Below are 24,078 nucleotides of genomic sequence, written 5' to 3' on the forward strand. Positions count from 1 at the left end.
ATTTTGAGTATGATATTCATTGATAAGAAAGGAATACGCACAAAGTATGAATAGTATGTTAACATGGGGCTCGATAAAAACTTATGCAAGAGCTCGAAGCTTTCAACCTGATCGAAGAAAAAAAGAACGTCTCACACAAATAAACGAGTGTTTACTATCCTCACATCGCCAGGCAAATACAAATTAATTTGATGCATCTTCAAATAAAGCATCCAAAATTAAGTCCGGAGGTTCCGTCAGCCATATTAGCTCCTGAAAGCTTCCAACTCCAGCGCGAGCAAGCCTGTGAGCCACCTGGTTTTCCTCCCGTCTAACATGGTGGAGCTTGGTCTGCGAAAAGTCACTGAGAAACGCACGGATATCGTTGATTATTGGACCCAGGGGAGAGCTATCATCTCCATGGCCGTTCATGGTGGCAATGGTAATAAGAAAATCCCCTTCCAGCACAACCCGAGACTCATGATGATGGATTTGTTTGATGAACAGGAGAGCACTTCGCGCGGCAAGAAGCTCCACATGCAAAGCTGATGCCGCAAACTCAACTCGCGCAGAAAGCACAGCAACAAAATCACCATAGCTGTTTCTGAGGATTACCCCCAATCCTCCACGGTTTGTTCGTTCCTCCCATGCCCCATCAAAATTATACTAGAGCCATCCATCGTCAGGTTTAGTCCATCTTTGCTTAGTGCGATCCTTCTTCTTCATTTGTGGCGAGTGCCATTTCTTATACTCCAATAGCCAACCCTCCGCACGGACCCCTATTTCTCCCGGTGGCAATTGCACCCCATTCCACAACAATTCATTCCTTGTCTTCCAGATATTCCAAAGGATCATTCAAATGCTTGTGAAGATAATGTTTGGGCTCGATGAGCCAACCAATCCTACAAGCTTAACCTGCAAAAAAAATCATTAGTTCTTAAACCCACGCAATAGAACCACACGGCTGCTACCATAGAGCAGTCCCTCAAAGACATGTTCGATAGTTTTCGGTTTTCCGACACAGAAAAGACAACCGTCGTCCTGAGTGACTTTGCGTTTAGCTAGATTATTGCGAGTAGGGAGGGCATCCCAGCAGCTCCGCCAAGCATAAATTTTGACCTTGTTCGAGACACACGCCTTCCACAATTTTCTCCAAAGATTTCCCACCTGTCCATTTGAAGCTGACGCTCCAGCCGCCTCATTCCCCGACTCCACATCACTCCGAGCTATGTGGTAAGCACTCCCAACCGAGAAGCGTCCATCTCTTTCGAAATGCCGAATCAACTTGTCTCGTACATCCATTATGCTCAGGGGGATACTGAGTATCACATCAATCTCTTGTGGACAAAATAATTGCCCCAGGAGCATCGCATCCCACATACGTGTTCCTTCACAGAATAATTGATCAACGGTAGCCTCCTTATTCCAGTCCAACGGGGTGGGTTAGTACTTTGAATTTTACGTTAGAAGGAGCCATGTCAGCCATACTTGAAAACTAAAAGATTTGCGATAAAATCCTTTGGAGAAAGTTTTGCAAATCCGTTAATATGATATTACAGCACGTGAAATATGTAATGCACAAATGTTTTAACATTTTTAAGTGTGTTCAATCATACTTCAACATTTTAAAATTAATAAAAGCGTTTTTTGAGAAAATATTTTTAGGTTCTAAAAGTATTTGAAGTGTTTTCTATAAGAAGCACCAGTTATATGTGCTTTTACAGGATTTACTAGTATTTTAACAAATGATTGTTTACAAAAAAAAAAATCACCAAAAATAGTTTCAATCAATTTAAAAAAAAAAAAAAAAAAAAAAACATCCAAATGAGCTATTAGTCTACTTGAAATGTCAAAAGTGCTTTTATGCGTAGTATGTATATTAACAAATGGGCAAGTAAATGCAGATATTTCAAAGTTATGGTCCATTATAAAATTTCACTTAATACCAAGGTGTAAAGTGCAACTAACGCAAATTAAAAGCAAAATCTTTCCCTCCAAGCCAATCAGCATTCCTTGCAGGTTTACTTTAGCAATTCAATTGTGCTTTAAGCAACTCAAAAAATAAAAAAAAACAAAATGTTGTAAAATTGATGATGTCTGCAGTGGAATAAAAGAAACAAGACACAAAATTAGAATAATAGAAGTACAAAAGTAACTCTCTTTATTATCTCCTCTCTTCTTCCTCTCTTTTCTCTCTTCCTCTTCCATGAACTTCTTCCTTTTTCATGAGCCATGTGCCTTCTGCCTATATCCTTTGTGTTGTGTGGGGTGTTGTATTTATATAGAAAGTAGGATTCGTATGAAGCAAGCTTTGGCAGACAGTGGAAGGGCAACTTGTGCATTATTTAATTATTTGAGTGGACATCCACTGTTATACAACACTCGCCCTTGAATGGCCACAAGTCTTCGATTGACTCGTTAAAATCTTGATCTGTTTTTGGATACTCCTCCTGATGAGCATCTTCCCCTGATTTCAAGTCATTTAGGCTGATCGTTGGTCATTCTACAGTCTCTTAGCGAGAAGAGTTGCCGAAAGAGGTGCTTTACTTGTTGTTAACTTTCCACAGACTTGTTCTTGAACTGGGCTGGAGTGTCTTCTGATTTTCTCCAAAAGTTTGAATTTACTTAATTTATTTGGAGCTAAATTTATTTCAAGGGTGGTGGACACTTGATCTTGAATCGGACTTGTGATTTCTTCAAGAACCTCCAAGGCTTGATCTTGAATGAAATTGGACCATGAAGAGCTTCACGTGGCAAGTGATCTTCGGCTTTCTTGGGGATGAATCAACACGTGTTTGTTGCGTTTGTCTCCACATGCTTCAATGTATCATTTTCACTTGCCTTACATGTTCCCCTTGCAGAAGTGGTATCTTTCCTAGTTTTTCCCCATGCAGGTTTGGCATCTTCTCTTGCAGTATTTGCTCACTGATGCAGGAGTGGAATGCAAACCTTGCATTTGAATGGTCTTTCACTTCTTGGTGACTCATCCATGCGTGGCATCAAAAGTTTGAGTGGAGGTTCTGACATATTGCTTTCTTTTATCCTTGTCTTGCAGGTAAGACCAAGGACAAAGGAAATGACAGGAACATTGCATGATATAAGATAATCTTGCTCTGGTGTGACTAGTTTTGAAGAGGTATTCTCGGAGAGGAAGAAAACTGGGTATTTTGAGATGCTTTGTTGAAGATGCATTCTCGGAGATGAGGAAGAGTTAGGTATTCTTGCATGTCTACGAAGGTCGACATATATAGAGATTTTTCAATAGCAAGTAGTGGTGATGTGCCAGAGAGTTTACATATCAAAGTCTTGATGATTATTGCATATCACTGGGCATTGATGTTGAACGCCATGATCCTCATGTCCATACTCAAAAATAGTTTAGCAGAAGCATTTATTAAGCAGATGAAATTGATTACCCGCGCTCTGCTCATGAAAAAGAAATTGCAAGATGGGTACATACCATTTTACATAATTCATTATTAAGTTCGATTGAGACCAGTTGTCAACCATCAATATTTCTCAGCACAACTCGTGTTTGGGCACCAGCCAACATTACACGTTTACAAGTTTTTTATTGTGTTATCCATGTGCATGTTGTACTGCCACAACGTACTAAAATAAGGCATCAATACAAACTGGGAATTTATATTGAATTTGATTCACCATTTATCATTCAATATTTGGAACCCTTGACTGGGGATATATTTACTGCATAATTTACAGACTATGATTTTGATAAGACAGTTTTCCCGCCGTTAGGGGGAGAAAATAACATCGTTCTAGAATAACGATGAGAAAATATCATTCTAGAAGAATGATGAGAAAAGACCGTTCCAGAAGAACGAAGAGAATTTGTATTATTTTGATTCACGAAGCAATCAATAAAAAAATGAAGTAAGAATAATTGAATGATGCAACGAAAGTGATAAAATCAATATACTTGCTACAAATGTGCCTACAAGACTTGATGTCCATGTTGGACAAAATAATGTGGTAGCAAATGATTTATCTGTTACACGCCTGAAGTGTGGCAAACCCTTAGATTCAAAAGGTTCAGTCATTCGAAAGAAGAAGAATATGGCACTACTGAACTATTACATTCCCAAAGCATAACTATTGCATGCCTGAAGCATGACAGTCGCCGTATGGATACATGTCCCAAAAAAGACAATCCGCGGACATGGGAATGTTGATGTCTCGTGCATGTAGCATGATAGACATATAGGTTCCAATGACTCAACTCCCGGAAGTGGAGATTAAAATTTCAGCTCTATAACGCTCTAAATGAGGTTATGATCCGCATTCTCTAAATTATGACTATCCTAGAAGAAATAGTGTAATGCCCTTGAAGAAGCAATGGATATCCAAAGAAATGAAAAGCTTTTATGCATGTGCATGCACTTGAGAATATGGGATCAATGATTGATGACAAGCAATGGTAATTTTGGTTTTTACGAGTAGCTACTAAATTCATCAATGAGCTGTATTGATATTGAGTCACATTATTTTGTTCCTCAACGAAAGGAAATATTATTTGCCAAAAATGGAGAAAGGCAATTCCATTACAATCTTGTATGAACATGGAAAAATGGACCTATATATATGTGTATATAATACAAATAGCCAAAAAATATTGAACCAAATGAGATTACATATGAGCATTTGTAATACAGTGAATTACATTCACATGATATGACACAAGGTTACTAATTGAAACCTGAAATTATGCTCTGATAAACAAGTTCATATGAATAGAGAAGTATATACGAAGGGTTATGAGTCGCCCACATCATATCTCCATAAGTAAATCCCTCAAATATACATGGAAGCAAGTTGCTCTGTATAAATTCCAAAGGAAAATGTGTCATGAAGTGTAGAAAATCCCTGAAGGATTCATATTGCTTGAAGAAAACCCTGGAAGGGTAAAGCATAAAATATGTACTTAAATACCAATAGATGGTATAAATTGCCTTAATGAGTATTATCATTATGATATTGTTGTAACATATTAAAATCTCTTGCAAGAGTCGATAATATTAGATTTAGACTCCTGAAGAGTCTAGAAAGTTTATAAAGTGTTGAGAGAGATATTGTCTCGAACTGTAGAATCGAACAATATACCAACACGAATCTTATCCATGATGTTTATAAAGAATCATATGGATTGAAGATTATAAGTTGAATACTCAAATTATTTAGACACTAAGAATGATCATTTATCTTCGTAAAGGTAAAGATAAATTGATATTTGGTCCAGAAGTACCACATCTTAGTGATGTATATGCTTTACTGTAATTGGCACAATACATTGAATGAAATAAAGCTTATCTATTAATATCTCCGAGAAATTACATACACATGAGTTAAAACAAACAAACAGGAAGGAACTTTCACAAAGGTTGCTCATGTGAAGCCTTAGTACTCAGAAGTACCCCAGAAGAGGAAGGCACCAGAGGTTGATTATTTGGAGCCTTAGTACTTGGTGAAACTCCAAACGGCTGAGACAATGGGTGTCTTTGGAATAAAGACTCGAACCCCTGATTGTCATTTTGAGTCCGACCTTCGAATTCTAGTAACTAGTCGAGCTTTCTTTTCATGCTCGTCGAGTAATTATTTGCAAGCATGTGTAACATTTTATTCTTATGCTTGAGCTCTCTAATCTCTTATTTAAGACTTGCCATCTCAGCCATCAATAATTTAACTTGGTGAGTTTGAGCAAGTAGGCGTTGGCTTATATTAGAAACAGAGCCTGAGAGCCAAGGAGTCTTGAACGGCCAACTCATCAGACCGATTTAAAAGGATTCTGTTATCCTTGGGAGTGAGAAGATGCCTAGCTACCACTGTAAGGGTTAGGTCATTCTTCATCATAGACTCCCCAACCATAAGATGACCATTAGAAGATAAGAAAGACAGGCGCCATATATTATCCTGATGCAGCTCGTCTGTACCACTCTTAAGACTCAAATCTAAGCAAATGTTAGATGGGCAAGCCATTTTTTCAGAAATGATGAAGGAAAAAAGAGGTCGGATAAAATCTCAAAAGTGCAAGAAAGGGAAAATTCTACATGCAGTAGTTTTTCGAGCATACATTTTAAGCACAATTAATGCCTCTATAAAAGAAGAAGCAACAGGGCCACTTGTTCAAAAATCGAAGAGACACCGTTCTCCAAATTTCAAAAGCCAAATTTTCAGGATAAAGTTCGTCAACATTTCTCAAACGCAATCTCAGCTTTTGGATATCACGTGCAACTTTGTCAAAGATCTTTGATAAAGTTGAAAATGCGTGAATCTTACTGTTCTAATTACACCACAGTTGCTGACAAGAGTAAAGGCACAACACCACTACCTGTTATTGGGAAATCCCTATATATGTCGACCTCTATCTTCCATAACAAGGCAGACCTACAAAAATATCTAATTATTCTTCCTCTCCGAGAATGCATCTTCAACAAAGCATCTCGAAATACTCAGTTTTCTTCCTCTCCGAGAATACCTCTTTAAACAAGTCACACCATAGCAAGAGTATCTTATATCATCAGGGATGAGAGTAAGAGTATCTCATATCATGCAATCTCTATGTCATTTCTTTTATCCTTGTTCTCACCTGCAGGATAAAGAGAAAGAAAGCAATCAGTCGTCACATAGAATCAAGCTCCCGATCTGGAATTGATTGCCCGGAACCTTTGCCTGGTTGCTGACCTTGCATTGCTCTCGAGTACTCATTTTCAACTGTTGATATGATGTTGGTTATTTGCACTGAAGCTGCCAAGTATGATAAGTTGCTAAGAAGTGATGTTCTGAATGAACATTCAAATACAAGGGTCGCATTCCACTCCTGCATCAGGGGACAAATACTGCAAGATAAGATGTCACACCTGTATATAGGAAAACTAGGGAAAATACCACTTCTGCAAGGGGAACAAATAAGGCAAGTGAAAATGATACATTGAAGCATGTGGAGACAAGCACAACAAAACACGTGCTGATTCATCACCGACGGAGCCGAAGATCACTTGTTACGCGGAGTTGCTCGTGGTCCCATTTCATTCAAGAATGAGTCCTAAGGCCATTGAAGAAATCACAATTCCGATTCAAGATCAAGTGTCCACCACCATTTAATCAAATTCAGCTCCAGATAAAAGGAGTAAATTCAGACCTTTGGAGGAAGTCTAGCAAAAGGCCCTCCAGCCCAGTTCAAGACCAAGCATGTGGAAAGTCAACAAGCACAACAGATGTAACACCCCGGCCCTGAAATATGTTTTATTTCGAAAAATAAGTATATTGGTGATAGGCCTGAACTAAACTCTTGTTTAGTTAATATACCATTAATCTCAATTAAACACTTTAATTTCATGAACCCTCACAATAAATTTATAACCAACATTTAATTACCAAAGCATAAGGATAAAACTCAAGTTATTAACCCAAACTCCCTTCTCTTAGCACAATCGTTCAACAAAAGCTTTACCTCGATTAATTAGCTACCACTTAACGTGTTTCTTTATTTATAGGCTTTGTTTCCATCCATGGTCCACAATCACAATTTCTATATCAAATGCACTATTTCTTTTCACACTTTGTCACCACCTTCCTTTATAGATCAAATATCATTCTAATTATTTATTATCGAAGTATTTAATCTCACTTATTTTATGGTTGCATCTAACGTCTCGTTAAACTGCCTACGTACCCTAAATAGGAATCAAGCTATTCGTAGTTCACATTCGAATGTATTCAATTAGTCCAACATATACCACAATCGTATTGATATTTAAACCACAGCAATTAGGTCTCAGAAGCATAATTATAATAATGAAATTCGCATCAAAACACAATGTCGGCTCCTTGGCCGTGCGCTGCCGCACCCGCCGCCGCCGGTGGCGGTCGACCGCCCCAGCTCGCCGGAAAACTCAATTATTTCTAAAAATTCTCAAAAATTACAGAAATGAAGATCTCAAAGAGTGGAGCAAACTTTATACCTACGGCCAAGTCTAATTTGGCCTAGAAAGACTTCAATTTGCCTCGAATCCGCCGGAAACCCTATAAATGGTTGTCCTCGATTCGTCATCTCCGATGTTCCGCCGCCCATACAATTGTTTGGACTTTGTTCCAGACCTCAAAGGTAGTCTCATGGTGGTGGTAATTGAACCAAATCATTTCAAATTTGGTGGCTTCGAGCAAGGAGGGTCGCGGCACCCACGGGTGTGTTCTTCCCAAATGCAAGGCCAAATTTCATGGTTTTTTGGGGTGTAATAAGGAGAGGGAAGGTCGTGGAGGGGTTTCCAAGTAGTTGTTTGAAGCAATTCACCGGGAAAATGGGTGAAAACTTGTCGGAAACATGCATGGGCGCCGACCGGGTCGGGTCACCAAGGCCCGGGTCCCGATCCCCTGTGTCTCTTTTCTCTCATTTCTTCCCCCCCCCCCCACCGCGTTCTCTCTCCCCATTCGTCACCCTCCCTTCTATTCTTTTCTTTTAATCACAACCATCCAATATTTATTTTCTCTTCAATCACAGCCACACATGTGGCACAACTCATGGCTCCAGATTTCTGGAGCCTTCTAAAGGGAAATAAAATTACCAAAATAGCCCTGATTTTAAACGTTGATAACTCTTTCGTTATAACTCCGTTTCACTAACGGTTTGCGCTTACGCATTCGTGATATCAGGCTCTATTCAAAAATATAAATTGTGACCTCAAAAGGTCTACGGATATTAAATAGTTAATTTCCAAACTTTAAACCTTGTAAGCAGTTTAATTTAAAACTGAACTCAAATAAATTAATATAAATTCCCGAAAAATAATATAAACTCTCAATACCACGAATACGTATATTATAATAATTCCCAGAACAAAATTTTACGATTTTCCCAATTTTATCTTTGGGATCGTACATCAATTAAATTTCGATTTTCTTCACATATTCACAATTATGAATATAAAATTCATATATTTAAAATTTCAGGGTGTTACAATAGATGCGGTACTACTTATCAGGGGGAGCATCCAAAAACAGATCAAGATTTTAACGAGTCAATCAAAGATTTGTGATCATCCAAGGAGGAGTGTTGTAAACATTGGTAGCTGACCACTAAATGATGTAATGGATGACTATATCAACCACTTTAGAACACTGTAGCTTAGTTGGCAGCAAGGCAGCAAGCACTATCATCTGTGCCTATAAAAAGGAATGTTGAGGATGAGAGCACACATATAGAAGCCACAAGGCTCACCGAAGAGGAAGAGAAAAAAGAGAGGAAAAGGAGAAGAGATACTAGAAAGAGTTATTTTGTACTCTTATTATTCTAAATTATAATGAAAGCATCACTGCTGCTCCGATGATGTACTCCAGTCACACTGATTGTAAAGGAACCTCGTAAATTTTGTGTCTTGTTTATTTATTCCACTGCACACACCGTCGATTTTACAAAAGCTAGTAGTTTTAGCAACTCAAAAAGAAATTCTTTGTTGTTGCTTTCAGCAACTCAAAAAAATTCATTGCTGGTTTCAGCAACTCAAAAAGAAATTCTTTGTTGTTGCTTTCAACAACTCAAAAAAATCATTGCTGGTTTCAGCAACTCAAAAAGAAATTTCTTGTTGGTGCTTCAGCAACTTAATAAAAAATAAAAAAAAACAGAAAAAAAATTTCTTGCCAGTGGTTTCAGCAACTCAAAAAAAAATTCTTTGTTGGTGTTTTCAGGAACTTAAAAAGCAACTCAAAAAAAAAATCTCTTGTGGGTGCTTTTAGCAACTTAAAAACAAAGAAAAAAGAAATTCCTCGCTAGTAGTTTAGCAACTCAAAAAGAAATTCTTTGTTGTTCAGCAACTCAAAAAAGATAAAAATTCCTCCTCCCTGGCGGTTTCAGCAACTCAAAAGGAAATTCCTTCTTGTGCTTCAGCAACTCAAAAAACAGTTTCCTTGCTAGTGGTTTCAGCAACTCAACTGGGTTGCCCACGACGGTGCTCCGAGGGGGATGGGCGCTCCATGAAGGGAGGAAAATGCACTTGAGTTTGCAGATCAAGCAGAAAAGCAGCGAAAGAGGAACTTCAGGCGGCGATTTTACTTGGACTCTGCTGGTAAGTGAACAATCAGCGTTTTCAGAATTTGGTTGATTTGATATGCAGTTAGTTTTTTGTTCTTATTCAGCATTGAACTATTTAATTTCTTCTGAGCATTGAATGATTTAAATTTGCATTAAAAATTAGATAAAAATCAAAATAAAATGGAGCAACACAGTTATCACGTGCTCTGTGTACATGAATTGGTGCATCCCATCTTGTTTCGTTGTTCTTGATGCATTAGACAAGCGAAATTAGAGAAGCTAAAGCGGGTTTTATAAATTGGGAGGAGATAAATCATAAATTGGGGTTCCCCACTTCAATATGTAAGAAAATGTGTAAATTTACACAATGTATGGGCTCTTTTGACCATCACCACCGCAATTTAGAGCATGAACGGTCACAAAGAGTGTTGAAAGTGGTGGTTGTGCCCCACTTGACACCCCAGCACCGGAGATGCTCCTGCATCGTTTCATAATGTTATTTATATCATTTGGTTTTGTATTTAGCACCAAGGGGAGCTGATGATTTTGGTTTATTGGCAGAAAAGTGATGATCTAGGGGAAAAGCATTGGTTGTATCTGTTCAGTTCCACATCTCATTCTGCAGCTCCTGCACCTTTTCAGACAATGCAAATGTCAACCGCAATGGATTTGAAGGTATCCATACCCAAGTTGCTCAATCTTTTGAGAAGAGCCAAGGATATGGCCAAAGATCCTGAAGCAGGTGGGCACTTGAATATATTGAAAATAAGCTCATCCTCATGGAATGTATTGACTTGCTACCCAAAGTGAAGATCTTTAATCAAACTCTGTCGGAGCAATTTACTGCCCTAGAACGCCGCCTTAGTAGCATTATCTTTCAAGCTGAAACCATTTACAGCAGTAAAATCCAGGCCGTGAAGAATTTGCCCGCCCCTGCCCCACAACTCATTCCACTGTCACATGTGCATTGGTCTGCTGTCGATCAGTCAGGACTAGATCAGAAGATGTCAAAAGAGTGGTCACAACTACGCCTGGAGGATAGAATTTCTGAGACTCCTGCCATGGCTAATATAAGGAGGGCATATGAAGATCTTGAGAGCATGGAATTAAAGTTGTGCTTCCTCTCTTTTTCAATCTTCCCGGATGGTTCTATGATGAAGAAAGGGCCTTTGATTTACTGGTGGATCGGCAAGGGCTTCATCACGTCCACCCAAAAGAAGACAGCGGAAGAGGTAGGAGAAGATATATTTGAAAATCTTATGAGAAAGGGCTTGATTAGTCAAACTGGCTCAAATGAATCATCCTGTCCGTTTGTAAAAAGTTGTGTAATGAACCCTTGGATCCGCCGTATGTTGATCATCTTGGCCAGCGAAGCTAGGCTGTTTCACTTTGATGCAACATAAGCAAGGATGCCATCTTATGACACTTCAACCTGCAGGCGTGCATGCTTGGTTTTCAATAATCAAATTCGTCAGGGTGACGATGGCCCGAAGGTGGATGATCTGTTGACTGTGTTCAATGTGAACGACCAGTATCTTGGTTTGAAAAAAGAATGGCTTAGTAAGTTGGAGAAGGTTGCGGTTCTTCAGCTTGGGCGGTGGCAGGACTTGGCTACGCGTCATATTGAGGTTGAGTTTGCGAACCGAGAAGATGTGGGATTTCTAAAAGGTTTGGGGGCTCAGAATAAGCACTTGAAGGTGTTACTTACTTGAGAAGATGCCAAAAGGGCTTGACAAGCTCTCGTCCCTGCAAGCACTCAAAGGTTGTCAGTTCTTCTCTCAAAAATACTCCCAGCAGACTTGGCCTTGCCAAGTTGAAGAATTTAAAGCGGCTCAGAATAAACATGGGGAATGAGGCTCTAGTTCAGAAGGGGGAACTCAACAAGTTGGAGGACATTTCATCTCTTCGGCACCTGAAAATATCTTGGGGAGGGGACTCTCTCGCGATAGAAGAACAAACCGCCCATGAATTAGCATTTCTACCGAATTTAGAAAAATTGGACGTCCAAGGTATCCCCGTAGAGCACGTACCGAAATGGCTGAACCCGGGACAACTGGGAAATTTAAAGAAGCTGTACATAAGGGGTGGAGAACTTTCCAGCTTAGATCATGGTGAGACAGGAGACTGATCCTGCGTGGAAGGTAGAAATCTTGCGTCTCAAGTAATTGAGAGATTGGCCAAGTTAGAAGGGATCTCTTCCTCTTCTGCAGCACTCGGATTTGGAGGACATCCACTGTCACGAGGTTAAAAGGAAGCGAGTAATTTAAGGACACGATCCTGCTTGTCAAATCTATTTCCTTCTCTCGAGTCCTTGAATGTTGTTCTACTGTCTCTGCAACTTCGCTGTCTACAAAGTTAGATTAAAAATGTATATTTTGTTCTGTTATTTGTCATGGACATGGTTACGAAAGCTCGAAATCAATTTTCGGGTTAATAATGTGGAAATAAGCATTTACTATCATGTAAAATCATCCATCGATTCTCTCTGTCGTGACTCGTTCACTGTTTCCGGCTACAACACATGAACATGTACAACAAAATGTTCAATCATCCCTTTTGGTCAATCTTTAATAGGGGAATAAAAGTACCGAGCTTTGTCTCAGAAATCACAGTAAACAGCCTTTAAAACCCTTTTCCAACTCCTGCGCATCCAAGTTCTTCCCTATGAAAACAATCTTGTTCGTTCTTGGCTCGTTGGGGCCCCACAGCCGATCAGGCGAGCCTTGGAATATATCGTGAACTCCCTGTTACCCAACCGAAAACACATTATTACAATAATATTCGCAACAAAGATAAACACTGACTAAATTTGTTCAGAACTGCACGTCGAACTTCTTTATCAGAAAGCAAAGACACGATTCAAAATATCCATCACGTAAAAAAGATGTCAATGTACATTGGCAGCAAGTTTCTCACCTGGAAGACAAATCTCTCTTTCATTCCTTGAACAGATAGAAGACCTTTCATACGATATATGTCCTCGCTTCGTTCCAACAACAGCGTACCAAGCCATATGTTAGCCTGAAAAAATTAAAACAAAATCAGTAGTCTTTGTCAGGTTTTCTTTCATACCTGCCAGACAAAGCCTCCAGATGCAACTGGCCCTCAAATGTGCACTTGTGTCATTTAAAAGGTAACAGGTCCACATAGAAGACGCATAAATAAATATTCAAATATATCGTGAAATAAGATGAAACAGAGATCCTACCTTTTCAAGATCTAAGTTCCCTTCACAAACTATGCTGACAGAAGAAACACCAGGATCATGAACATGATCATGGGCGTGGTGATCATCATGATGATCTGCATATCAGTATCAAATGTGTGAATATCAGTTCATAAATCTATAATAAAAATAGTAGCAATGTCAAATTACATTATTGTGGAAGATCGAAACTCTTAAAGCAAATCAAAATATTATCCAATCAATAACCAAACTAATGCAAAATTATGAGTAACCATGACAAAAAGCAAATAAAAAAAACCTAATTATCCCCAACTTTGAATATGTAGTTATCTATTATCCATTCCAAGAAATGCGAAATGCATAAGAGAAAACGTAAGATAACTGGAGTAGGAGGGGAAAGACTGAGCTGCTAAGCGCAGGTCGTACAACAAAATCTTATCCTTTACACTTCGGTAATTAGTACCTTTCTTACAGAAATAAATTCAACAACAAATGGTAAATGAATTAACAGGGAGAAAGAGAAAACTTAGGATAACTAGAAGGGGCAAAGTAGTCCGAAAAGTTGAGCTATTTGGAGAGGAACTCAGCTATGTTTAATTCCCTTACAGCTTTCTTAGTGCCACTTTCACAAGGACTGAAACCGCAGCACCCACATATTTAAGAGACTAGTGCAATTTGAAGGCCCTTAGTCCATTAAGCTCTTTGCAGTTAAAATTTCCACCCAAGGCAGCAAAAGAAGAGCACTTAATAATTACTTCTTCAGATCTCCAAGTTAGTCATGCTTCATATCTTGCCCCAAGAAGCATACTACCACAACATTAATTCCCTCCCATGAGCCATTGGCCCCCGGGTTCCAAATAGGACTTACATTATACGCTGAAAACCCCATTGAAATAAATGCAATTGAAAAGAAAGGAAAGAAAGAACAAGATGAAACCAAGGGATGCTGCCTCAAAGATTTGACTAAGCTGAACCCAAAGAAAATGAGATTGACAAGATATTGTTTTATGGTAGAGTCCTTTGAAGTGTAGAAGATATCGCTATGATCTAGCAAGGAAACAAAAAGTTCATTGTCGACATGACCGTGTAAAGTTAAAAAAAATTCCCCATTACAGGAAGCTGACTAAATTCTGAGCTTTGCCTAAGTTCTATGGCACCCACTGTTAAGCATCCACGTATCATACCCCATAGATGTATAATTGGACCCACTGAATGTCCACCCATTTGCACCCATGTGTTATAAAAGTACTTGTTAGTTCCAATAAGATCTATATGTCTGCAGTAAGCATACACAGAGATGTAATGTAAGGGTTTCGGCAAATCAGAGGACTCAGTTTTGAAGTGATGCCATAACTTAAACCTGCAGCTGAGCTTCAAAGCTAAACATAAGCTTACTACCCCGCCAATAATTCTCAAGAATACGTAATAATGATTTGTTTTCAAATTCCAAGAACACCGCCTATTGGGAACCAAGATTCCAGAAATGCACTTATGCATGTGCAACAAACGGACTTTGAGAACTAATTAGATTTACTTCCCCAACAGATGAACAAGAGTCCCCACAAAGCCATCATCAGCAAGTTCAATGTGTAGGAAAAACAACTTATATTTTGCAGCAATAACAACTTGTGATTAGTAATAGAACAATTATTCAACAAGGTACCATCAAGATGAGTATGTGCCCTGATGATAAAAAAGATGTACCATGCTTGTGATCGTGTTTCTCATCATGATGGTGATGATGATCATGGTCATGATCATGGTGATGGTCATGATCTTCCTTTTCACCTTCAGCATCAATAGCACTCTCTATCCTGGCAAGATTAGGATATAATATCAAACTCCATACACAAGATCTGGTGTGAAATTATGAAGCATGGAAGCATGTTATGGAGCATTATATATCAATTTGAAACAGCGTAATGTCACAGAAGAACAAAGAAAATTAACACATGGGAAAGTAAAGGCCGTATGATTTTTAAGACAAAATATCAGTGGCAATGGTGGACAACACAACTTCAAAAGTAGTATACAAAGGGAGATTAGAAGAAGTGCAAACCAAAAAAATGAAAAGGAAAGGAAATAAATATTCCATCAACGATCCTATACTCGTATCCAAGACTCATACAGTGAAATTTTAGTCAACACATGAGTAGTCTGATTACATTTACTACTTTTACAAACAGATTCATGAGTCCCCCTCAATGTTCCTACTTGCTGAATGAATATTTACACAAGCGCAAATATACAAATATTCAATTGATACAGTTAGTTTGATGACCAAAGATAAAGGCATAATTTGCAGGAACTTCTATTAAACCTTATAATCTGCCTTTCTTTTCACATGCAAATTGTACAGAACAATTAGAACCATTATGCATCATCATGGAGAACCTAATTTACAGAAATGGAAGTAAAGTCCGCTAAGCAGAAAAATCATAGGACATAATTGTCTAAACCAACAACGATGAAATGGGTGTGAAAGATTACCTCTCCAAATCAAATCCTCCAATACCAAGAACATAATCCAGGTTAACTTTCCCAAACTCTGTCCGCTTCAATTGAGCCATGCCATTGATGTTCTATAGCCAAGACAAAACATTTCGTTCAATGGACTGATCATAAGCAAGCATGATGAAATGGGGGAAAATTAAAAATAATTAAAAAAAATAAAAAAAAAGATACAGACCTTAATTCGTTGCACCAAAGAAGCAATTTCTGGCTCACCAACAAGATCGGTCTAGGCAAAAATGGACAAGTAAGTACTCGGGCATTATAACAAAAACTGTAACAATCATAAATAAATTCTGTATATAATATCCTAGAATAATCTTCAAGTGAACATAAGTTTTTTCCAATTTTTTATTATCAAAAAGTTTTTTCCAAAAAAAGGGAGGAAGCCACAACATAAAAAACACATATAAAACCTTCTTGTTGAAATATTAGAGCCACATATTTTCAGTTTTCAAGAATCACAAAGATTCAATTTGAGTGCATTGCAGTATAAATTAGATTCACAAATAAATCATAGTAAATCAGTGTACCTTATTGACAATGATACGGTCAGCATAAGCAATCTGCTCTACAGCCTCATTGACAACTCCTTTTGGCTTAACTTCATCCAAATGAAAAACAGCATGCTTAGCATCAACTAACGTTACAACACCGTCCAACTTGACATCATTAAAAACCTGATCTTCAGCATAAAAGGTTTGAATGATCGGTGCCGGATTTGCCAATCCTACAAATAAGCAGGAAACAAAATCACACGGTGGTCAATGCCAAAGGGCCAATCAAATTCAGACAATTAGGATTTCATGCACCCTACAACTTGCAAACAACACATTACTCAAAGCTTAGTGCACTAAAACAAAACAAAAAATTCCATACCAGTAGTCTCTATAACAATATGATCAAACCTCCCTTCTTCTTATTCACCAAGTCCGCAATCATCCGCACAAGATCACCCCTCACAGTGCAGCAAAGGCAACCATTATTCAACATAACAATGTCTTCGGCCCCAGTGGTTTTCGCAGCAACCAAAGAACCATCAATATCTATCTCACCATACTGAAAAATCAACACAATCACATACCTTCTTATACACAACAACAAAAAAAGGTAACAATAAAAACAATAACCCGCAAAATCCCATCCCCATACCTCGTTCTCAATCACCGCGATTCGCTTCCCGTGTTCCGCGGTCAATATATGGTTAAGTAATGTAGTCTGCATATTCCATTTGACAAGTACATTTCAGTAAATAATGAAGATTATTGCGGCATTCAAACGATGAAACTCTGATACAAACCCGCCATAAGTTATCAAAGAACATCGAACCTTTCCGGAGCCCAAGAAACCGGTGATTATGGTGGCGGGGATGCGATTATCCGGCTCAATCTGGGTCAAAACGTCGGAGCTCTCGCTCTGCGACGTCGTTGCGCTGCTCGCAGCCGCAGTGAACCTTCTGTAGCCTCGGTTGGGCTTGGCGACAAGAGCTCGGCAAAACGACGACGCCGAGTAGTGTAGGGTTTGGGAGCGTGCGAAAGTCCTCGGTCTCCACGTGAAGGGAAAGCGGGCTACGGCACCGACCCTGGGGAGTCGGATGGAGCGGCGAGAAGTTAGCCCGATAAGGGTCGTGGCGATGTCCACCGATATGGAAGCCATGGAAGCGAAACGACGTCGCTCTGGTAGAGGGGTTCAGACAGAGAAAGAAAGAGGTGTGGGTTTATGTGAGGTTTGAAGAGTGCAGAGGCGGATAGGCTGATACGGCGGCAAAACGGTCGTTCTGGATTGTTCTGTGCTCGCAATTTATCTACCAATCAGAGCCACCCACGCGCTTGATTTTTATTTTTCATTTTTCTTTGGGCGGTTTTTTTTTTGTAACTTTTACGTACCACTAGAGCTGGAAATTTTTTCTCAAAATTCCAAATCAAACCAGAAAAAAAATCTGATCTCCTACCAAAAAATTCTCAAACCGATAATATTGAAATTTTGGAAATTCATACAAAACCGATCTTGAACTTTTCGGTACAAAAAGCGAAATTACATGTTCAATGATTTGAGAATCCCAAACCGAACCAAAAAATATATATATATTTATTTTGGGTGCATGCACTTTGAATGTTGAATTTAAATAGTTTAATATTAGACTATATTATAAATAAAAATATGAAATTAAGTAGTTTGGAATTTTGGAACATTAATTTGACTTGGTATGAACGAATTAGTATTTCAAATGGTATGAGGTAAAAAACCTAAATTTCAATTGATATGAAATTTGAGGACAAAATTTTAGACAAAAAGTCCAATTTTAGTCCATAGCCCAAAAATTTCAAATTTCAAATTTCAACCCCAAAACCGAAAATCCAATCCCGATCCGTCTCAAAATACCGAAAATATTTCAGGAATCCTGAAAATTGGAAATTCCAAAATTTTGATTTGGGATTGGTTTTCAAATTCCCTTCTCAAAAATTTTCGATTTGGGATCCCATACGAAACCACCCTTATGTACCACCCACTAATTTATAAACAAGTTTCATCTTTTCGTACATCTTTTGGAAGAAGACTTCATTAACCTAAAGTTTTTTAGCTGAATTAGTCTTTGAGATTGACATAACTCTTTATGTTGATTTCTAAGATTTGAAATCAATAGAGTTGGCCCATGAGTTTATCAACTATCAATTATTTTGGTTATTCCGTGAAAAAATTCTATTAAATAACGATAAAATAACAAAAATACCCTCAAGTTTTGTCAAATATTATGGCCATTGGTTGTTAAATTGAGGATTTTTTTTTGTCATTTTGGTCTTTGTCTAACAATTTTTTTTATGGAAGGACCAATAGTCGATGGTAAACAAACTCAATGATCATTTTGGCTAAAAAGTCTTACTTTAAATTGTAATTGAGGAATGCAACTTAGCACAACAATCTATTGTTATTCTTTTTCATTCGTAAGCGCAAAGTATTAAGTCCAATTCCCATCTAAAACCGATTCTCATCAAAAATGTGTCCAAACTAAATTGTTAACTGATCTATCGTGTGGCTTATCTCAAATTCATCCATTTATATTGTTTTATTATAAAACTACAATTGATGGGCATCCGCCTTCACGTTCTTTATAAAAATGTTATTGTATTTCAGATTTATATATTTAGAACACCACATAACCTGCAAAGAAAATAAAGTATCGAAAGATACTAGTGCGGTAATGACTGAAGGTACTGTTTGGTACGCAAACAGGACAGGACGGAACAGTGGTTCCATGTTATGTTTGGTATGCGCAAGACATAATGGGAGAGTTGTTATGTTCTGCGTTTGGTACGCACAGGACAGAACGGAACCAAAAGATTAAAACGACTAACTTACCCATGTTCCGTCTATTGTTTGGTACAATGTTTAGGCTTGGACGGGACGGAACAATTTTTTTTTTTGTTCCTTCTAGCTGCTGCTTATCTATGATATATTTTGTACACCATACTTGGATGTGTTCATATTCCGTACTGTATATAACAGAAAACAAGAGACATGTGTTTGTACTTTATATTGCTCATATATTAATTTAGTGAGATAATACATCAATTAATTTGATGTGATCTAAAAAAATAATAGGGTAAGAGCATGTTATTGGCTTGGCACTTGGCACATGGCTGTGTAGCCATAATATGTATATGGTTATGTATGTGTGATGAATTACATATGAAGAGGTTGGTGTGGTAGAACAACCGTTAATGCAATGGCTATGTTGGAATCTTTGAGACAATCTGATTTCATCTCTTCGTCATCACATTGAAATGCAAATTGTGTCAAACAATATGTATATTATAAGTTGAGTTGTGAGACAATTGGATGTCTATGGCAATGGTTGTCATGCAAGGGTGAAAAATATAAAAATTTAATGATATTATCTTGCTAAAGCAATAAACATGAAATATCCAGAACTTAAACATGAAATCCCAAATTAAACATTTGTCCTGACTTAAGGAAAAAAAGAAAGAAAGATAATGTCTTACTAAACCCCAAAAGTTGATATTGATATAGTTCATATCATACTAAACCCCCTAATGCTTAGATGCCATCCATAAACATTTTAATGAAATCTGCCTTGTGAGAGTCATCTAGGGTACACCAAATACCCATCATATCAGTATCTTTCACTAACTTCATTGAAATTTTCAGCACTTGATCATATGGGAGACCCATGGCCTGAAGCTGAGAAGGTAACTTGGCTTTCGCTTCTCTGAAAGTAAAACTTTCACCTAAATTCTTCATTTTAGTAACTGCTTTATCCCAACCTTCACAGATAACAGCTACAATATTTGCAGTATTGGGCAGATCGAAGCACTACAAAATGCAAAGAAATTCAGCAGAATTAGAAACTAGGTGTTAATGAAATCGAAACAAGCAAATCAGAAAAGAATAATAGTGCCGCTTCAAATTTACATCAAAATTAATTAAAGATAAAGATTGGAGGATTTGTAAGAGTATGGGGTTTTGTTTCAACAGTACTACAAAATACCAAACCAAGAGAGATTTACAAGCAACAGCAAACACCAAACCCATTCTAGGGATTGGAGGATTTACAAGTAGCATCAAAATTAATTAAAGATAAAGATTGGAGGATTTACAAGCAGCAACAAACACCAAACCAAGAGAGAAAGTACTACAAAATACAAAGAAAGAGAGATCGAGAGGCTACACAATCACAATCAAATCGAACCTGGAATGGAGATGCAGAGCTGAAAGTTCACGGAGAGGCTACACAAAAGAGGATGAGGAGGAAGGCTGCGAAGCGGAGATGCAGGGATGAACAAGTTCACAGCGGCAGAGAGAAGAGAAATGATAGCTTTAGGGTTTGTTGGATGATATAGAGGGTGTAAATATTGAAAAAGCTAAGGCGTATTTTTGTCTTAAACTTTATGATTTTTGTGTTCCATGAGATGGAAAAACCCGTTCTAGGGGGGAGGCGGAACCAAAATTTAACCTATTTTCGTTCCGTGGGACAGTGCGTTCCACATAATTTTAGCACACTAAACATGGGACAGAACGCGTTCGTCCCACTTTATTCCGTCTCATTCCACGTACCAAACGCACCCTTTGATACGTGGGATGGGACGGAACGCAGTGAGACGAGACGCACTTGTCCCATGTTTGGTGCGCCAATTTGCCTGGGATGCGCTATCTTGTGGAACAGATTTTAGTCAATTTTTTGTGCCACCCTCCCTTCTGGAACGACTTGTTTCAATCCGTAAAACACAAAATTATAACTTTTTGGACAACAATACCCCTTATCTTTTTCATTAATTTCACTATATACCTTTCTCCTGTAGCCTCCCTTTCTCATGTAGCCTACTACTCCTCCTCAACCACAAACCCAACACACTAGGCTAACTCAATCGTAGTAAACCCATCTGAATCCAACCCCACCTTCCTCTCGTCGCCTCCTTCCTCCCTGCTAGTCCCACGACAAGTCCGTCAGCCTCCGCTACAAAAACCTCAAGACCACCCACTTGCGAGACGTGGCCGATGCCGTTGCTCGAGGGATGGGACGACAAGGATTAGTAGGAAAATGTGAGGGATGACGTTGAACTCATCAGCGGTGGCTCAGGTAAGGTCGAACTCGTCGGAGTAGATACGTATGATTGTCATTTAATCCTTCGTTTCATTCCGGCCTGTGCGTACACCAAACGTAGCATGGAACCTCCGTTTCATTCCATTATGTCCCATTCCGTCCCGTTTGCATACCAAATAGTACCTAATGTCACCGATGCTTAAGAAATCAAAGCATGCTTAGGGCACCGCGTGGGAAGCTTAGTGGTAATATAATATAATGTTGAACATTAATTACCGGTAAGCTTTAAAAAGGAGTAGAATTTTGATTTAATTCCTTCGAAATCTCATGGGGTGAGATGAGATTTGTGAATGCTTAAAATACACTACGAAATCTCTCTAATTCCCTCTAATTCCTAACTTTTTCAATTTCTTTAAAATCAATTTCTAATTGAATACTGATTGAATACATATTAAATTTCAGATAATCACTTAAAATCGTAATTGAATGCTCATAAATTCATTAAAAGAATTAAAAATTTTCAAAATTCCATTTGAATACACCCTTAGACCATCTCCAACAATGACTTATAACCTAAAATTTCCCTTTTTTTTTCCTCTCAAAACCCACTCCAACCCATGTGCTAAACAAAACCTAAAACCTAAAACTTAAAAGAAGGCCAAATACCAACCCGTTTTTAGGCCAAAAGTCATTATGGACCCTACCTGTTGTGAGTGAAACACGGGTTGTGAAGCCCAGTTCCCTTTCCGCGACTCGCCCACGCGCCGCACGCGCGAGGCATTTCAGCCCAGCCGACAGCCCCACGTGGGGTGTTCCCTCAGCAATCATTCCAAAAAGCAGCCCAACGGCTACTTTTTATATCCAACAATCACGTTTAACTGGGCCGTTGGTTAATCCAACGGTCCAGGTTCAAAATTTTTTTTTTGTAGTTTTATATTTATGTATTTATTGAATCCAACGGCTTAGATCAAATATAATTAAATATAACGGTAAAAAAAAAGATCTAACGGTCCAAATTTAAATCCAACGGCTAGAATAATTTTAAAAAATTATTTAACTTAAAATTCAACCAAAAACTCTATAAATACCTATGTATTTGTTCAAATATCCACACAAAACTCACTTTTCTCCTACAATTCTTCTAATTTTTCTTTATACCATTTATTCTCATTTCCAGAATTTTCAAGATGGCAAAAGAGCATGTCAGAGGTCGTAATTGGACCTTTGACGAAGATATTGCTTTATGTTTGGCATGGATTTCGATTAGCGAAGATGGTGCCGTTGGCACCAATCAAAATAGAAAGGTTTTATGGGGTAAAATCATTGATAAGTTCCATGAAAACTCCAATGCCGGTCGAAGGGAAGTTGGTGGTGTTTATGATCGATGGAAGATTATCAACAAAGCGTGCACTTTGTGGAAATGAAGCTTGGAGAGAGCCATGGTTGACATGCCTAGTGGAAGGGGCGCCTCAGAAATTGTGAGTTTATTTGTTGATATTTTAGTTGTCATGTACATAATAGTATTTTGCAACTAATTGTTTTTATGTATTTGTTGCATAGGGTGACAAAACAATGGCAATTTACAAGACAAGAACTACACCAAAAAATCAAGCTTTTAAGTTGCATCATGCTTGGAACATCCTCAAGGATTGTCCGAGGTGGGGAACCGATGCGAACCAACAATGTGGAAGATTATTTCATAATGAAGCCCCACCCCCAAATGATGTCAATGAAGATGTGAATTTTGCTGACAATGAAGGTGTCGAACAAATGACCCCAACTTCTTCTTTTGCAAGGCCCCCGGGTAGAGATAAGCAAAAGGAAGCAAAGAGAAAAGGGAAGTGCCAAGATCCGACACGTGCACAATTTGCTAGCGAATTGGCAATAATGAACGAAAACCAGTGTCGTCGGCAAGAAGAATCGGCCCAAATGCTTTTGGCCATGAAGGAAGAAGGGGATAGGGAGCAAGAAAGGTACGAAACTAATTTGATAATGGAGGACCTCGACAAATACACTCCAGAGAGGAAGAGATACTTACGTGGTAAGCAAAAGGAAATTTTACGAAGGAATGCCACAAGAAGTATATTTCAAGATGATGATTCATCTCAAGACTATCACCCAAGTCCATCATCAAGTCAAGATGGTTAATATTATTATTAAGTTTATGTAGTCTATGAGTTTTCGATTGTATTAAGTTTATATGGTTCATTAGTTGTCTTTTTTATTTTTTAAGTTTATGTGGTTTATTAAATGTCGTTGATATTAAGTTTTTGTGGTTTATCTTGATTTTCATGTATTGATTTAGTGATTTTTTAAAATTTATTAGAATTTAAATATTTTTAGGTTAAAATGTTCATAAAATTAATTTAGGATAGTCTACATAATTTTTTTTTTTAAAGTTAATTTAAAAAAAATAGCCTTAATTCATTATTTGATAATCTGAGGCTAAAATTTTAGGTCAGAATGGTTAGAGTAGAAAAGCTGTTTCTAGGCTAAAACCTAAATTTTCTGGACTAAATATTTTTAAATTTTAGATTACCATTGGAGATGGTCTTAAAGCTTTATCGGATGAGTTTGGACCGTAGCGGAGAAGAATCGATTGCGTGCACATACTTGCAAGGCTTGGTCCCCAAGTGGGGCCGGATCTTGTCAAACGGATAATGCTCAACCTTGTGGCCCACTCCTTGCCCCTAATCGCGCGCTTCACCTACGACACACCTGCCTCTGGAGCCATACCCGCGAAATACACCCACACGTGTCGCCCATCCGTTGGTTCGGGTTTGGTTCGGTCATACGCCA

At 38.2% G+C, this 24,078-nt stretch overlaps 1 protein-coding gene and 1 pseudogene across 1 annotated transcript; one reads left to right on the forward strand and one right to left on the reverse strand.

The window, feature by feature from the left end:
* Positions 1–9,335: 9,335 nt before the first annotated feature.
* On the forward strand, positions 9,336–12,489 carry LOC125477096 (annotated as a pseudogene).
* Positions 12,456–17,522, reverse strand: LOC103939947 (COBW domain-containing protein 1). Its single transcript, XM_009350041.3, is given in 11 exon segments — positions 12,456–12,765; positions 12,938–13,042; positions 13,230–13,324; positions 14,913–15,022; positions 15,699–15,790; positions 15,898–15,948; positions 16,253–16,449; positions 16,599–16,628; positions 16,631–16,778; positions 16,872–16,937; positions 17,049–17,522. Coding segments are annotated over 11 exon segments (1,359 nt in total). The 5' UTR covers positions 17,376–17,522; the 3' UTR covers positions 12,456–12,627.
* Positions 17,523–24,078: the final 6,556 nt, after the last annotated feature.

The sequence above is a fragment of a genome, unplaced genomic scaffold, assembly GCF_019419815.1.
Source record: "Pyrus x bretschneideri cultivar Hongxiangsu unplaced genomic scaffold, Pyrus_bretschneideri_v1 Contig20, whole genome shotgun sequence".
NCBI lineage: Eukaryota > Viridiplantae > Streptophyta > Magnoliopsida > Rosales > Rosaceae > Pyrus > Pyrus x bretschneideri.